The sequence below is a fragment of the Parasteatoda tepidariorum genome, chromosome 3 (genome assembly GCF_043381705.1).
Source record: "Parasteatoda tepidariorum isolate YZ-2023 chromosome 3, CAS_Ptep_4.0, whole genome shotgun sequence".
NCBI classification, from domain to species: Eukaryota; Metazoa; Arthropoda; class Arachnida; order Araneae; family Theridiidae; genus Parasteatoda; species Parasteatoda tepidariorum.
In genome coordinates, this window is record NC_092206.1 from 15,066,244 (window position 1) to 15,085,128 (window position 18,885).

General features: G+C 28.3%; 1 protein-coding gene across 1 annotated transcript; it reads left to right on the top strand.

The window, feature by feature from the left end:
- Nucleotides 1–6,352: 6,352 nt before the first annotated feature.
- Nucleotides 6,353–7,313, top strand: LOC122270794 (trans-L-3-hydroxyproline dehydratase-like). The gene is made up of 2 exons (XM_071179075.1): nucleotides 6,353–6,685; nucleotides 7,212–7,313. The coding sequence occupies exons 1-2, from the start codon at nucleotides 6,353–6,355 to the stop codon at nucleotides 7,311–7,313; spliced, it is 435 nt and encodes a 144-aa protein (XP_071035176.1).
- Nucleotides 7,314–18,885: the final 11,572 nt, after the last annotated feature.

Genomic DNA, 18,885 nt, shown 5'->3' on the forward strand with positions numbered 1-18,885 from the left:
GTGGCCGCTAACACGTCAGTGCAAAATTTATTTTTCTCTAATTGTATACCTGAAATTATTGATGAAAATCCTTAGATGGCGCCACTGGAAAACAAGACGTAGCGCACCCCTCTGCCTTAAAATAGGCTTGTCATTAGTGAAAGGTGTCACAAGACGACAACAACATTAATGAAAATGATCCCAAAACTGTTTTATTAAAAAAATACCAAAGGTACTTCAATTAAAATTGAACTTGAAGAACATTTCTTTGCAAATTTTTCTTTCTGTATGTTCATTAAACTTTTTTTGTTACTATTTTTATCAATTTATAATTTATGTAAGAATTTGTCCAATGATAGAATGTTTCATTTCTATACTGGAGTAAGAAATTAAGAGAATTTTCAGACTTGATCGATTATCTCTAGAACTACTGGACCAATTTTAAAATGAAATTTAATATGTACATACATTGATACAATACAAAACAAATGACCATTCGGCAATTGTAATACACACGCATGATCTTGCGTAACACTCGTTGGAGTCAGAAGGTATGAAACAGAGGTTGTAGAATAAACAAAAGAAAATGGGTTAATAGGGCGTATGCTCCCTTCTTACAGATGTACAGGCATTGCAGCGTGATTTCATACTTGAAATAAGGCAGTTCATCATTTCCTGTGGCAATTGTCCTGAATTGTCCTGCGGCAATTTCATAACTTCCGACTCCAACGAGTGTTACGTACGATCATGCGTGTGTATTACAATTGTTGAATTGTTATTTGTTTTGTATTGTATCAATGTATGTGCATATCAAATTTCATTAAAATCATCCAGTAGTTCTAGAGATAATCGATCAAGTCTGCAAATTCTCTTAATTTCTTACACCAATGTATATAAACATTCTAAAATTTCTGTTTTCAAATAATTAATTTATCTACAGTTAAAAATTATTAAGTACAAGTGGCAGGAATTACCTTTAGCATTAATATGATAATAAGAATTACCTCAACCTTCCGCATTAATATGATAATATTTATACTTATACCTAGTATTTATTATAATACTTATACCTATTTTAACAAACGGTAATAACGCCAGAAAAGTTTGCCCTTATAATTTTATTCCAAAAATATTAAAATGCTGTTTATTTATACAAAACAAATTTTTCCCGGCTTAAACATTTACAGGTACTGCAAACTTTATCGGAAAGCATTTATCAGGCCTCATCTTTTATTGATAATGTGTTTAAATTTATACTTTCCTATTCCAACAAAAGCTATTAATGGCTGAAAATTTCACCCTTCTAATTTTTATTTTAAAAGCATGAAACTTTAAAATGCATTGTATACCTTCTTTCTCACCGAAACAATTCGAACGAAATAGAACAATAACAAAAAATAGGTATGAGAACAAAAAGTCAGTTGTTTGGCGCTGTTCTGGCAACCCAAAAGATAATGGCCCATCGAAACGAAGCTGGTATCAACTTACCCTTGTCTTCCTAATGAGAGGTTGTCTTCAAAAACGATCCCCCTTCTTGCTAACGAAGCCTCGTTAAAACCTCTGGAATATGCCCTCTTCGGCGCGTGTATCAGTTTTGACCTGATATCTTGGACCTATGATTTGAGGTTTATGTTACTGACATGTCTTTAGCTTCCGATCGGTACTCGAAACCCCTTCTTGTTTTCGGATTGAAATTGATGGTGTTATGTAACGATGGGTGTTTGTAAAGAGAGTCAGGTGGTATTAAGGAGACAATGATGGGTTAAAGAGAGCTACAAGCATGCCAGAAGAGACAAGCACAAATTTAAGAGTCTGCGTGATGGTGAATGATGAGGATTTTATTATTTCAGGAAAGGAATAACATTAAGTATTTGAATTGTAATTTTTGTATAAATGAATTAAAATTACAGCTTTTTTTTAGCAAACATATTTAAATCATTTTTTTCTTACTGTATCAATTTTTATATGGAATTTACGCGGAGAAAAAAATCTGACAAAATTACCGTACTGTATGTTAATGACATTTTGGTAATTAAAATGAACTGTACGGTATTTGGTCCTTTCATTTAGTGTTTCTTCAATTCCGTATGGTAGCGGTTCACCTGAATAAAGGTAATAGAGGTTTTAAACGTAAAATCTTGGCACGTGAATATCACTTCCGTTGTTACGCAAATTGATTATATACTAACCGAATTCTTCACTGAAAATTTTTTATTTTTCTGTCCTATTACGATGTTTTCGTTTTAAAATAGTTGATTAACCTCTTGACATACGAAGACGTCTGGGAGACACTATTTGCTTCTTATATCAAAACAATAATTGACGCGTCTCAGACGTCTTCAACACAGAGATGCCAACTTGCTCCAAAAAGCAAATAAATATTTTAAAGTGGTAGTTTATCAATTGTGATTCTTGGTCACAATTTAAGTCAATTTAGTAGATTTTCATCCGCCACTATTTCTAAATAATTCGTAGGCTTATATAATTCACCACTTTATAGTAGTTATGTCATGCTATACCTTTTAAAATGCAAGCAAAAATAGTTTTTTAGGAATAGGTTTTTAGGAAAAATAAAATTTTTAGCACTAAAAAAAAATAAAAAGTAAAAATTTTTAGAAATAAAATACACTTGGCGTGGTTACCTATTCCGCTTTATTTTGAATCGTTTTGAATCCAAATCTAAGAAAAATCGCCAAAGAAATTTTTTTTAACGTTATTGCTACTGTAATAAAAGCGTTTGCTATTTGGTTATAAAAGCTTTGAAATTGTCTCTTCCAAAAGTCTCGACACTAATACATTTTCAGAAATTTTCATAAAATTTGGAAATGCGGAACACTAGGGTTCCCTGGAAAGGTCGCAAGAGCTCCGGGAGTAAGGACTTTCTTTTAAACAACTATAATTTTCGAAATAAGAAAAGTCCAATTCGTTCAAATTCTGAGAGTTGGCAGATAATTTAAATGACTAGTTTTCTTCTTTGAGAAAAAAGCTCAGCTCCCTTGAATGTAACTGACTAAAGCAAAATTAATATAATTGCCCGTTAATTTATGTAAAGCTTCTTAATACATTTCGCAGTGTGCACCCTTTTTCTTGGTGATTACAGCGTCAGTCAACGGACACAAAAGTTTCAAATTCGAACTCAGAAGGCGTCAAAGAACATCTTTCTCACACTCTTTCTACATTTTTGAACACTTTACTCTTACTCTTTCCGAAAAATGTCACTGAGTTAGTTCACTTTGATTCGGCAAACAAATGGCTTGAATTTCAAATGACGTCAAGCCTCGAAATGATGTTCGAACTGAACGTTAATATTCAGCAATGGATTTTATGAGAAAAAATTCACGGGCAGATCCGTATTTTTATAGTCATGGCAGCTTTACAGTCAGATCGGTATTTTTACGGTCATGACAGCATAGCTTTACGAGCATCCCATTTATTTGCACCCTACCACTAAGAAAACACTTTTTTGAAAAGTATAAAAATTAGCAGATATGTTATTGTTGTTATAAGAAGCTTTGAATAAATTCTACTTATTCTAATAATAAAAATATTAAATATTTTTGTGGGTTCTATAAATAAATCTTTCATAAAAAAACAAAAACAAAAACTGTTTAGCATCTAGTCGGAATTTTCATTTCTTTCGTTTAAAATTTTTTTTTAATATTGTGACTTGAAAACGTTTTTTGTTTATTTATGAAAAAGCAAGAGAAAATTCATCTAATCGTAAGAGAAATCTATTTAGTTATAAGAAATATAATAACGAAAGGAATGAGATTAAGTTTTTTATTGAGAAAAATTTTTCTCAGGAGAAAATTGGTCACTACAATACTATAATTGTATGACATAATATAGTTTTATTTCTACTATTTTTAATTAACTTTCATTTCATCACCTGAATGTTTGTAACATAAGGTTGCTGAACAAATCACGAATTCTTTCTTTTCAATATATTGACGCGATTTTTTCCTCTTTTTGACTTTTCACCAAAGCAAACTCAAGTCAAAATGAAATGTCACCCATTCAATGAAACCTTTAATCATCTACCTGAATCATTTCCCCTTTTTCCCCTCCGTTTGTTCTAATTAAGGGGGAAAAATTGGGGAAATTCACTGAGGGGGTAGGGATGTATTTTTCGGTACTTTACGATCTATTTGTTTCCTTTTGAATCACTCGTTTTGTGATCGAGAGTAATTGCGTTTGGAGTTGTGATAATTCGGTTAGCTCGTTTCACTGTGGGATTGGTACCGCGTGGCTTTCGGCTTACATTGCGTTTGTAGAAATGGATCGATTAGGCGAGGGTTACCAACCTGGCAATGTATCGCGGAAATTATTACGCCTGAATATTTTTCCATCTAACGATGTAATTATGCTTAGTACTGGATACTTCTTCGTTAAATGGGTGGAAAATTAGTTCTTAATTATCGTTTACTTTATGAGGAGAAATATATTTGTAATACAATAGAATAAGCGTTGAGAGATTTATATTTTAATGTTGTCGTATCCTCATCTTTGTGAGAAATAAAAATAATAGTTTAATTATTGAAGGGTTTAATTATTAATCGTTTAATTATTAGAAAGAAAGGCACTTAAAAATTCTAAAATTAATTAGATGGGAATTCAGCTCTTTACTCGCGGAATACATCACTAGATTTCTGACACATTTAGATTTACATTTTTCTGTTTAAGTAACAGTTTTTGTTCTTCTCTTTATTAAAAACAGGAATAGTTGAACCCGCCATTTAATTATTAAAGGGTTGAAATTTAATTTCTTTAAAGAAAATTTTTTAACTGAATGGATTAATCAACTACAGTTATAATTATTGATAAAGAAAAAAGATTTAAAAAAATAATAATTTAGACTCATATAATTCATTATAGTTTTAATGCTTAGAAAAATTATCACTACTAAACTTTCATTATTATACCTCTTTGTATAATTTATATAATTATTATATATAATTATTATATATAATTATTACATATAATTATTATATATAATTATTATGTATAATTATTGTATATAATTATTATATATAATTATTGTATATATTGTCTTATGTAATTATTCTAGGGTTAAAAATTCAATTATTTAAAGAACTTTTTTAACTGAATCGATAAATCCACTGCATTTATGATTATTGATAAATATAAAAGATTAAAAAAAATAATTTAGACTCATATAATTCATTATAGTTTTAATGCTTCGAAAAATATCACTACCAAATTTTCATATAAATATGAAAATATTACCTCTAACGTATATTTCCTAAGTAACCACCTTTGGCTCTAATGCAGAACTATAAACGTGCTTTAAAAAATTTTATGGGGATAAGTTTTTTATCACCAAAAAAGGCCGTACTTAAAGGGCCGTACTTAAGCTACTAGTTACATTTTTTCCCATTTCATGCGTAAGGTTCTTAGCAGAAGCTCTTGCCACCGGTACGTAATGGTAAATTTATCAGACTTAAGTTTGGTGAATTAAGTGTTCATTCTCTTGTTTTAATGTGTCATGAAAATTTGTCTGGCATCATTTGCAAATAAAGTTTTGAAATAAAATTATCTAATTTTAAGACATTTTTAGCTATAGGGGAGAGTGGGGTCAATTGTAATGGGTACGATTGTAACACAGCAAAAATTTCGACTGTCGGGTTCTGGTTTTGTTTCTTAGGTGGCGCACAATGTGTATTTAATAAATCTACATATACGCCCCTGCTGGCAACCATTTTTTATGTACTTTTGAAAGAATTACATCACAAAAGATATTTTCACTCTACGTAAGTACTTTTTTTGGTATTAGAATATTATATTGTAACAAAGTAATTTTGTTTAAACAAGTAAAAATTATTAACCGAATATGTAAGTGGACACCTTAATTGACATTTAAAAAAAAGATTAGTTTTGTTAATTAACTAGCATTGTTTTTAACAAATGAAGCTGAAATGGTGTCTTGGGGACGATTGTAGCAATAAGTAAAAGGACGAATGCAACAGCTGAAAATAAATAATCTTATGTTTACAAACCATTACTTAACTCTTTAAGAACCACCAATAGTTTCCTATATCATTTATATTATGTTGCATGTGCATTATTTTATTTGTCACCTTTCACAGCATAAATTAAAATGTTTAACCCCTTAAAGTTAAAAGTTTAACCNGTACAGTTGCCAAAGCAGGGATGCCTTGGTCTCTGCAGAGGATCAAAATTGTGATGGCATGTCTTTGGATCATCCTTAGGGATGTTTCCCAGACCGTGTGCAGTTCATAGTCCTTTGTGCAGTTCTACTGCGATGTAAATAAAGTTCCTACCTTTCAATTTTAAGCTATAAGTTTCGTAATAAGCATAAACTAATGCCAGGTATTTCTCTTTCTCAGGTAAAATGTTAAAGACTGGTGAGAAAATCATGAAAATCGAAACTCACGACATGCACACCGGAGGTGAGCCTGTGCGAATCGTCGTTTCCGGCATGCCTGAACTGAAGGGTTCTACAATTTTGGAAAAGCGGGATTATGCACGAACTCATTTGGACGACTTCCGCAAATTAATAATGAACGAGCCGAGGGGTCACAAAGACATGTATGGTGCTATTATAAATCAAGTGGACCCATTTGACAAAGACATAGGGGCAATCTTCTTCCATAATGAAGGTTACAGTTCAATGTGTGGTCATGCTGTTATAGCTCTTGGCCGGTATGTATTAGATAGAGGATTGGTAAGGCCTACTTCTCCTGAAACTGAGATAGTATTTCACTGTCCTTGCGGACCTGTCAAAACTGTAGTCCAGTATAATAATGGTTTTAGTGGACGGGTTTCTTTCCGTAGTGTTCCTGCTTTTGTTTACAAACTTGGTATTTATTTTTATTTTCCTGAATGTCATGTCTTAAGTCAATTACTTCTTATTTTGAAGCATTTCTTAACCCATATTTTTTAGTGAAAATGTTGTATATATATCATGTATATATATATATATGTATATATATATATATATTCATAAATTTGTACATATACGTTTACTCTACATTTTTCAAAATATTAGTATACACTGAACCATACATTAGTGCTAATATATTGCATTTTTAATAAAATGAGAAGTTGAATGTTAGTAGATCTTTTTGCTATTGTTAATATTATGCTTCTGATTACCTTGATGAATGTAGTTATTTAACTTCACCTTTTTACATTGTCTTCTTGTCTTGATTTTTCAGATAAATACTTATTAAAATTATTATTATTTGCAGTTTTCAGAATTGAAATTAGAATGCCAAACTGTGCCAACTTTGGCGTTAGTCTGCTTGGTGGATGATTCTGTTTGTGGATTGCATCAAGTGGCATTGTGCTAGACTCGATTGAGTCCTTGGCGTCATTCCACTGCAAACGCCTGAAGCCACGCAATTCGCCCTATACAGTCAAATAATCAAGACGGCGGAGAAATAAATGAAAGAGAAAAAAAAAGAAATGGATAAAAGGACTAAAGAAGAAATGATGAAAAAGCCCTTCCACAATACCAACTTCTAATCGATATAAGGCAGCATCCGGGTGTTTAGGGGTATGGGGAGAATCTTCTTGTGTATAGGGGGAGAAAATCACTCTATTACATGCCGTTATTCAGTCATCTCAATTATTTATTATGCTTCTTTCGTCTCTTTATTCATCCAGATTTTGACAACCCAAGATTAATTCGAGGTTCCTGCTTTTGTTGCACCGAATTTACAAATCGCGGAAGGCAAGATCCGAGGTGATTTCGGATGAGGCTCTTAATGCTTCGTTCGGTATACAATCTGGAATAGAAATAAGTTTCTATTCGAGATGATTTGATTCGCAACGAGCGAATCAGATAATCTTCGGATGCAAGGTTAAGAATTGAATCAAATAGTATCTTCGACCTTTCCGAATGGTTTTTCTTTTGTTCGCCAAAAAGCCCTTTTGCGCCAATGCATTGAAGACATTGTTTATTGGGGGTTAAAAGTTAAAAAGTGTTGTATTGAGTAATTTATTTCGAATGCGTTTAGAGTAATTGTTGTTTTGAAAAGTTTTTATCATTGTTATTATAATATTTTTTCCGGAAATAACATTCGGAAAGTTTTATATGAAGTATGCTAAAATTAATATTTTTTTTATTTGATTTTTTCCTTAATGGGAAAATGCTATTGGAGTTCAATTTGCTTCTGGCGCGTCATAAGTAATATTTTCTGTAAATTTGAAGATTCCTATTTTTGTCTCATATTTCATGAACCACATTTAATAGCTTTATTAAAGCTCTTATTTATAACTGAAAAAAACTATCTGACGATATGGCTATCCAACTTTTTAAGAAAGTTTATATATAAGAAAGATTATATAAGAAAGTTTATATATATATGGAATGGCAATATTAACAATAACAACGTGCGTTACAAATTGCAAATAGTTTGCGTACTTAATATTACTTAATATTATCAGCTTTTATGACATTCTTGACTTTTAGATGTATTTTAAATTTTTAATTAAGACATATTTATTAAAAAGAAGATTATTTGATGATTTGGTCAACAAGATTTGTGAAAAGACTCCTTTTTGGTTAAAACTTATAAAAAAAGGAAACATTTGGAAACACAAATTTATTGATTTTTTGGAAAGTTTCAAGATTTCTTTTAAACTTTAGGAATAAAACTTTAGACTTCACAAAATACTTGCTGTAATATAAAAAAAAATGTATTGAAAATCATAGAAAATTTATTGTAAAAAGTAAATCAAATTGTAGAATAGCTTTAAAAAATAAGCTTGGTTTTAAATTTGCAAAGTAGTCCAGCTTATTTCCCCCTTTTCATGTTGTTTAAGGTTAGAATTATAGATATCATTTAAAAAAAAATCAGAAATTATTTTAAATTAAACCAAATACAAATATTGATTGCATATTTAAACATTTTGAAGCACGAATATTTCCTAGCCAAAAATGCAAAAGTTTCTGTTTTTAATCCAATCCAATTTTAATCATAACACTTATACAGACAACTTTAAATGCAGATGGTTTGATGATGTAAATTCTTGACTTCTTTACATATATGAACTGAATATTCTTCCCAAAATACCATCTTTTGAAAACTTGTATAAAAAAAAAATCGTCACACAAGAGAAAACTTCTTTACTTAATTTTATTTCTATTACAATGTTAAAAAGGTTTTTTTTGATACTTTCTGTAGCTCACTATCAAATTAAAATTTTACTAGAACTTTCTAAATTAATAATTTCGAAACATAATTTATATTTATTCATTCATTGTATGTTATTCATTATATGTTTTCATTTTTAACTAAAATTAAAAATGAAAACAAATAATCACATGAGAGAAAACTACTATAGTTTGATTAATTTACGCCTTAATAGGTTGTTGGAATAGTTCGTTTGAATAATCTCCGTTATTAAAAAAAAAAAGGGGGGGGGGATTTATGAAGGAATATAATTTTTTAAAATTACAGTCCAAAATACAATTTTTCTTTCATTAAAAATTAGCAATAAAAATTGGGAATAAAAAAAATGATCATGGAACAAGAAACAATTACAATTTTACTAATGCACGTCTAATGATAAAAGCTCAATGAAATTTGTGAAATGCAATATTCACTTGCATCTTGTTATAGTATTTGACAAGAACTAGAACTTTCTAAAGTATTACCAAAATAAGTTCAAGAACAATTTAGTTTTATTAAAAATAAATTACGAAAAATTAGAAATAAGAGGGAAAAAATTACTTTTATTTCTTTATTTCTTTTCTTTTCATTTTTATTCATCTTGTTTGTTTAAATTTGCTTAGAGTGCTTCGTAAAAATCACTATTAATATATATTTATGGAATTTTTGTAAAAAAGGAATTCAAAAATTTTGCTAATATTTAAAGTTAATATTTAAAATCAGGAAAAAAATAGTTATCGAAATCAGTCAAATCATCAGTGCAGAAGCAGGATCTGAAAACAATAGAACGTGCTTGATTGTCGGAGAAAACAGAGAAGAGTAAAAATACGATTGCAAGACACATTTCTAAGCTTCCTTAGACAATAAAACTGGTTTTGATAATTTCCTCCTTTATTCACCAGTATTGATGTGACAGATATTTATAAAGTTTTATTCCTCTCTTACTTTAATATTAATTTGTGAACCCTAATGCGCATACTTTTGTTAAACTTAATTTTTGGCAAGGATTATTAAATTATACATTAAATGCAGCCATGCGATATACATTAAATACAATAATAACCGGTAAGTTAAATGCAGGCAACTTGTAAGTTTATGAATTTGTTTTATCAATAAGTTTATTGAATCATTGTTTAAATTGTGCTGTTTATTTTTTTTAATAACGATGCTATAATGCAAATTTTATTTTATTTTATAAGCGTCGTTGAACAGCCGACACATCTTTTTGGGTTTGCGATTACTTATGTTCAACTTCGTAGCCTTGTAATTTTGAACCCTATCTAGAAGACAAGGGAACTCCTGGATCAAATATTGGGAGAAATTTACCTTCGTGGAGGACTTTTTGATGAACCTAACCAGCACTAGCGTTACATGGAGAAGAAGACCACGAGAACCTCCTACGGTTAATCTGACGGCAAAGGGACTCTAACCCATGATCCGTTCAGCACTGAGGATATTTCACGTCAACACTGTGATCTGTGCAAGCCGGATGCGGAATTCGTATCGACCAGCCATCACTGAGATTTTTAATTTAACATAATGCACTCGGTGTGATGAATTTTTAACGTATTTTTTATCAGCTTAATATTAATGCATATAATCTCCACAAACTATTGATATAATTAGAAATAAATAATAATAAATGCGTTGGAATGCAATAACAGTTTCTTAAACTTCACAGTTCAAAAAATAATTATTCTGCAATAATTTTTTTCAGAACATTCAATATTACATATTGTAAAAAGGCTTCCTTTTTTGCAAAGTTCTTTTTCTGATTTTTGCAAATTGTCTATCAGCTTAAGAATTCAGAAATGGTAAAACATCCAATTATAATTTTCATATTTACAAAAGAAATGAATGGGAATAAATGCTATAATAAAGCAATAAAATAATTCCATGCTCTCAAACTATTTCCTGATCGCTTAAATTATGATCAATCAGACATATTTCTTTCGCTATAAGGCACTAATAACAACTATTAAGAGCGTAATAAAGCAAATCTCATAATAAGTTGCAATAAAGCTAAATTACAGCTATTATATTAGGCATCCCCAAATTTCCAGCACTTTGTTACTAGTTTAGTTCATTATAAACAATTCAAAATACTTTTCTAATACGAAAAATGTTTGTTAGATTGAAACATAGTAGCAGAAAGCAAAGACTAAAAATAGTAAGCGTTTAATAATGACTTGGACTTACGTGTTTTTGTTAAACACAAGTCATTTTAAAAGTTTGATTTTATGTAAGCAATTGTTCTCGAGAAATACTTGTTGTAAGATTTTTTTTTCCGAATTTGTTTTTTGTGTGCAATTTTAGGATTATTTATTTTCGTTTTATAATACTAAATATTGTGATCATTTTAATAAATTGTAGCCTTTTTTTTATGTGTCGTATCACAAAAAATCTCCTTAACGTATAAACAGGGTAAATATGTGATTTTTTTATATGGTTATTAAATTAAACTGGGATACAATACAGAAGAAAAATAAAATATTGCTTTATAATTCAAATATTCATCCAAGATGTTAATAATAAATAAAGCTTCCTCCAAGAAAACGTATTTATCTTAAAATATAAATCAACGAAATTTTACTACATCCTTATGCATTTTTTTGTGTGTGTATTTTAATGTGTAATTATTTTGTTATGAATAATATAACTCAAAAGGATTAATCTAAATGAAGAAACTAATCTGAAATTATGGTAATTGCCCAAACATTTGTTTTTAAATCAATTGTCCTTTTTTTAAATTTATTTTTATTAATTCTATGTGCATTTTGCTTCTCGTATATAATAACACATTTTTAATTATAATATTTTATGCAAGAATTTAATAAATTTTATTGAATTTATTAAAACTATTAATTATTAAATGTTAATTAATGAAAAGTCTTATAATGCATGATATCAACATTGCGCATTCTAAGAAATTTAAATATAAGCATTATTTTATGATGTTGATGAAATATTTTAATAAAAACTATATATATTTTTAAATTCATAAGATTATTTTTATAAAAAGAGACGTACTATTAACAATCTACGTCCGATTTTTGCAAACAGTTTTTCTTCTCTTAATAAAAAGTAATTAAAAAGAATTAAAGAAAGAAGAGTCAGTAATGTAAAAGAAATCGGTTGTTTTAATTCTTGAAAAAGTCAAAAACTAATTCAAATGTTATAAAATCAAGAAATATTTCAATAATTGGTTACATTTTTACATTTTGGTTACATATTTTTTTGTATGAACTATATATATATATATATATATATATAACAAAATAAATAAATACAAAAAAACTCGAAGAAAATTAAGAAAAACAATAAGTTTCATTTATTGCGCATAAGCTGCAAGTAAATAGAACTNATATATATATATATATACAGTACAATTTAAATTTAATTAATTGCATTACTTTACAATAAAGTTAACTATTATGTAACGGTATAGAAATCGATTAATAAATGGAAGTAAATAGTTTGTATATAAACGAACAACAGCAACTGCCGTGAAATCTTTATATCATTACTTTTTATTGAAGTTGCTTAGGTTTGGAAATATGTTTTTGAGTTTGTTGTAATTATGTTATACGTTGTATATTTTTGAATTGGGTTTTAATGTATGTTTGTTCTTTTCAAGCAAATATTTATTTAGAAGCTTATAAATTTCAAAAATAAGAGTATTTCATCTCTCTTAATGTATTCAAATTTATAAAAAAGTACTGTACAATCTAAAAAAAAAAGAAAAAAAGCAACAATAATTTTGCAACTGCACTTAAAACATGAGATATTTTTATTTTTTTACTCGATCCTTCCTTAAAAACTCTCCTCGTTGATTACATTTATTCCCAAAGGAGACCGTCCTGAAACTCAATAAATCTCCAATATATGAGACAGATTGATTCAAAGCCTTTCGAAGGGGGGAAAAAGAAAAATACAGATACTAGTCCCCTATTAATCCAACCCAAATCCCCGCGGTGCGGAGAAAAGGGTTTAAGAGCCCAAATCAAATCCAACAGTATGCTAGTGCGAAAACGACAGCCAGGGGTAAACTTTGCCCTAATGCAAGACAGGGGTAAAGGATTTACACCCAATTAAGTCCCTACCCAAATACGTGCCATGGGTGAGATTTACACAATTTTTGCGATGATAGCTGAATTCTTTAAAGAAAACTTGTTTCTGCCTTTTATACTTAATTATATGCCATCCACAAAATATATATCGTAAAATTTTCCTGTTAAATACTGTAATAAGATTTGTTGGTTAAATTTTTATTTGGAAAATTAAATAAATGAATAACATAATTTTTATATAAAGCAACTTATAACTCACTACTACACTTGCTAACTTACTAAATACTAAATTAATTTCTTAAATGACTAATTTATTTGTTAACTTACTTTCTAAAGTGGTAACTCACGATATTTCTAATACATTGGTTACATGGAGAGAAAAATTTTGGTAAAATTTCTGTACTGTATGGTAAGGAAATTTCTGATAAATAATGGCCATGATTCTGCTTTGAAAACTAAACTATGTGATATTTAAACCATTCATTTGGTAACGATTTACCGGAAATTCTGGTTTTCAAAATAACACTTCTTACTTCTATGCATTTAATGAAAATTACAAAACTAAAAAGTTAATTTAACCGAATAAATGGGTTTTATGCCATGCTCTAAGTTATCATTGTAAAATCCCCAAAATTTACAGCAATTACCAAATTTTATCACATATTATAAACTAATCATTATTTACCAAAACCATGACCAAAGTGCTTTGGTAAAAATTATAGAGCTTTTTGGTGTTCCCATTGAGCCAGAAACACGGTAAATTTTGATAGTTTTGACCAAAGATATTTTCTCAGTGTATACTTTGAATTTTTCTTTACTTCCATTCTTTTATTCTTTTTTTCCTCATCAGTTTTTGTTCCTTCTTTCCTTTTTATCGACTGTCATTTCTCTCTTCTCTTTCTTTTTATCTGTTTTCTTTTCTATCTTTTATTCATCGTTATTTCTTTTCTTTCTCCCTTTTTTTTATTCTCAATATCCCTCTTTTTTATGTCACTTTTAGAATAACGTTAAAAACTGTTACTTTTTACATCCTGAAAGTGAATACATCACTTGGAAAATCAATTAACGAAAATAGTAACGAAAAATAAAACTTGACGAACTTTAACGAAACTTTAACTAAAAATAAAGCTTAAACAATATAGATTCTATGCCTAACTTAACTATTAACAACTTAAGAAAATACAGGCTTTCCTAGTACTCAAATTTTAAAACAAATTCTACAATAAATATCATGAGCAAAAGTCAGTTTTCTTACAGGAAATTATTCGGTAAATTTAATAAATGAAACACATAATTTTATAATCGGCAATTTATACCTCACTGCTACGTTTTCTAAAACATTAAATCCTTAATTAATTTTTGAAATGGCCAATTTATTCGTTAACACACTTTTAAATTGGTAACTCACAAAATGTATTTTGGTTATTTCTTTTCTTCCAATTATTTTTCTTTTTTCCCCCCATCAGTTTTTTATTCTTTCTCTTTTTTTTCTGCTATCATTTCTCTTTTCTCTTTCTTTTTATCTTCTTCTCTTTTCTATCATTTATTCATCTTTATTTCTGTCCTTTCTTTCATTCCTTCCTTCTTTTTCTTCTTCTTAAATCTCCCCCCCGCTTTTATGTTTTTGGTCCACGTCAATTCTATAATAACATCAAAGCATTATCAAAGCATATATCGTGAAAATGAAGAACACATTTGAAAAATCAACTAGCAAAGATAGTTGACAAAAATAAGCATAAATTAACAAAATTAATTAACACAAATAAAAAAAACGAAATTAACAAAAATAAATGTAACGAATATAGATTACACGCCTAACTCAAAAATACAAGCTTTCCTAGTGTGCCAATTTTAAAGCAATTTCTACAATAAATATTAAAGAAAAACTAGTTTGTCTTGCAGGAAAGCTTGAGGATTTAAGCCAAGCCTAATTACAGTTTCCCTTTTAATATCCCATTCCATATATAGCACAATAATTATATTCTAATGCAGATAAAATAAAACATAAATTCTCAATTTCTAAGAAATTATTACCAATATTGGTTAAAATAAACTAAAAACCAGTTATATGTTCAATAATTATTTTAAAGATACATAATAAAAGTCCAGTTTTTATTTATTTTGTATTTTTTTAAGTTCATGGAATACCCAGTTTTAAAAATTTTAATATATATTTCCACTCGGCTAAATTTTTTATTCTTTGCTGTTATTTATTGCGGTTCAAAAGTATATATATTTTTAAATTAAATTAAATTAAATTAAATTAAATTAAATTAAATTAAATTAAATTAAAATTTTAAAAAATATTTTTTTGCTGTTATTTAAGTTGTATTTAAGTAAATATATTTTTAAAAAAATTCAAATTAATAAACATTACAATGGCGTGTTAAAGCACACTTTTTCAAATTAAATATTCATTACTCTGTTACGTGATGTTTTACGGGAATTTAAGACAATGAATGATTTAAAAGTCTTTACTAGCCCTCAATCAAAGTCTAAAAGTTAAAAAATAAAAATAATGATGCAATAGCATTGCAATTATATTCAGCAAAAGATTTTAAACAAACTTTTGAGGTATGCGATTTGAGGCTTTATTTTAAAACTGCTAATACAATTCTTTATTTTTTTCAATAAACGAAATCTTTGTCTAAGATTTCCTTCCAGCGACAATGCATTACTTTGAGAAATTATTTTATTTTTTGCATTTGGTTAAGAAATTAAAATTGTAATCCAATTTTCAGTCATACCTGGAAATTTTTCCTAGAAATCCTTGCAAGTATTATAAAAATTACGCACCTGAATTATATCTTTTTAAAAGCTAACTTATTTCTTAATTAGAAAATGAGCTTCAATATAAATTCGTTTAGTTCCTTTAGTTAAAAATATTTTTTTAATTTTTTTTAATTCAACATTTATTAAAAATATTTAACATAATTCAAAACGTTTTTTTTTTTTTGCCTTATAAGCACATTAAAGAACTGAAACAAAGTATAATTTAATATTTTGTTTCTATTATAATTTAGTTAAGATGAAAATTAAATTTGTTGCTTTTATTGAAATTATTAATTATTTTTCACGAATAAACGTTTATATTTGGTTACCCCAATGTAAATGCATTGACTTTGTTATTTCGGGATTTTCTAAAAAAACGTTACCTTTACAAAGACTAATAATATTTTCAAGTCTTATAAAATTTCAAATCCAAGAGTTATTTTTCCAGAGTGCATTTTCTCTTCATTTTTCCTTTTTAAATTGCATGCATTAAAAATTTATGAGGAACAAATTCTTTGGATAAAATAATATTTTGCGTTTAAATAAAAAATATATTAATCAAATAAATACATATTAAAATAAATAAATAAAATAAAAGTGCTAAAAGTAACCGATATTCATTATTCATTAAGTAACATATTTGATTATTGAATTTATGTTCCCTTATAAATGTTTTTCTAACAAATGTTTTTTCGTTCTATTTCCGAACGATAATTTTACTTTTTCATTGTGCTATTTTACTACTTAATATTTCAGTTAAAAGATACATTCCGTGAAAGTATTGTTCCCTAGGCAAAGGAATAACATTTTTAATACACTAATTTTACTCTCCCTGTAAAATTGTTTCACTGTATAAAACGTATAAATGCCGGGAAAGCGATGCTACTCAAGGCTATTGAACTATATACTAATCTTACTCTTCCTGTAAAATTGTTTCGCTGTATAAAAAGTATAGATGTCGGAAAAGCAATGTTACTCTATGCTACGGAATAACACTTCAATACACTAATTTTACTCTTTCTGTAAAATTGTTTCACTGTATAAAAAGTATAGATGTCGGGAAAGCAATGCTACTCTAGACTAATGAGTAACACTTCAACACACTAATTTTACTCTTCCTGTAAAATTGTTTCACTGTATAGAAAGTATAGATGTTGGGAAAGCAATGCTACTCTAGACTAAGGAGTAACACTTAAACACACTAATTTAACTTTCCCTGTAAAATTGTTTCACTGTATAGAAAGTATAGATGTCGGGAAAGTAATGTTACTCTATGCTACGGAATAACACTTCAATACACTAATTTTACTCTTCCTGTAAAAATGCTTCACTGTATGAAAAGTATAGATGTTGGGAAAGCAATGCTACTCTAGACTAAGGAGTAACACTTTAAACACACTAATTTAACTTTCCCTGTAAAATTGTTTCACTGTATAGAAAGTATAGATGTCGGGAATGCAATGTTACTCTATACAACGGACTAACACTTCAACACACTAATTTTACTCTTCCTGTAAAATTATTTCATTGTATGAAAAGTATAGATGTTGGGAAAGCAATGCTACTCTAGACTACGGGTAAAAAATAAAAAATAAATGGAATACCCTGAATAACTTTTGATTGAAAGATCGGATCTTCACGTTCTAATACTCAGTCTTAATGATATTTTGAGGTTACCTCGAGCATGATAATTAATTAATGTAGACGATATTTTAAAGTTACCGAAATCAGACACAAAATAAATTTTCGTTTACTCATTCCTTATTTTTCTGATAAAACTATGCCAATACAATTTTGCCATCTATATTTTTTGAAAGGTAGTTTACTATTTATTTATTCAGTTGTTTGTTTATAGATTTTGATAAATATCTTTGATTTTGCGTAATTTACGTTAAAACTTTTTAAAAAAAATTATAATATGTATATAAAAAAAATCAAATAAACGCACCTAAAAAAATCGACTTAAAAAACAAGATGGCGAGGGTAGAGGCTTCTTAAAATGCTGTTACTGTTCCCGTACTTACTGTTACTGTTTACTGTTCCCGTAATCGGATATTGTTTCACTATGTAAAGATAATGCATGCGGGGAATATTACATCTTTAGACGAAAAAGTAACATACTTGCATACTAATTTTAGTTTCCCTATCACTGTATAATATACACGCCTCTAGAATTGTTTCACTTATAGAATAAACAGCATTGTAAGGATAAGAATAAGCATAAGGAAATTATAAAAAATGAAATTATAAAAAAAAAGAAATGTAAAAAAGTGAAAATATATAAATAGTTGTGGAAGGTTTCCATATTCGGTCCAATCATTTTTGTCAATTAATTATGACTGCAACTTCGGCATACTTAGCAGTTTTATAGTTTTTTACATCTTAATGCAATTATTAACTTCCATAGTAAATATTTTAAGGCCTAATCGTTATAATCATAAGCTGTTAATCAAATATGAGAAAAATAAAAATTAAATACCAATGACGAAAACCGGTCGGTCACCTTTTATTGGATCAGGCAATTTCTATAAATTAGAACGAAACTATTTTATTTTTGAATAAAGCATTTGCTATTATTCAAGACAGTAAAATGCTTAAAAATATTATGCGCCAGAGCATAATTACACAGTTTTTTGAGCGATTTCAAATCTCTCGGGTTTTTTTATGTGTGTACACTGATCTAGAAGTAATAAATTAGATTATAACTACTTTTGATATTCTTTTTTTCTATATAAAATACACAGTCATTATTGACTGTGTGTGTGTGTAAAATTCCCAGTCAATGTGTGTTGCAAATAGTACAATACACATTCTACTATTTGCAATTGTTGGATAAAGTTTTCTATGGATGGGTCACCATCCAGTTTATTGGAACTCAGACTGGCTTATTGAAAGCAACTAAA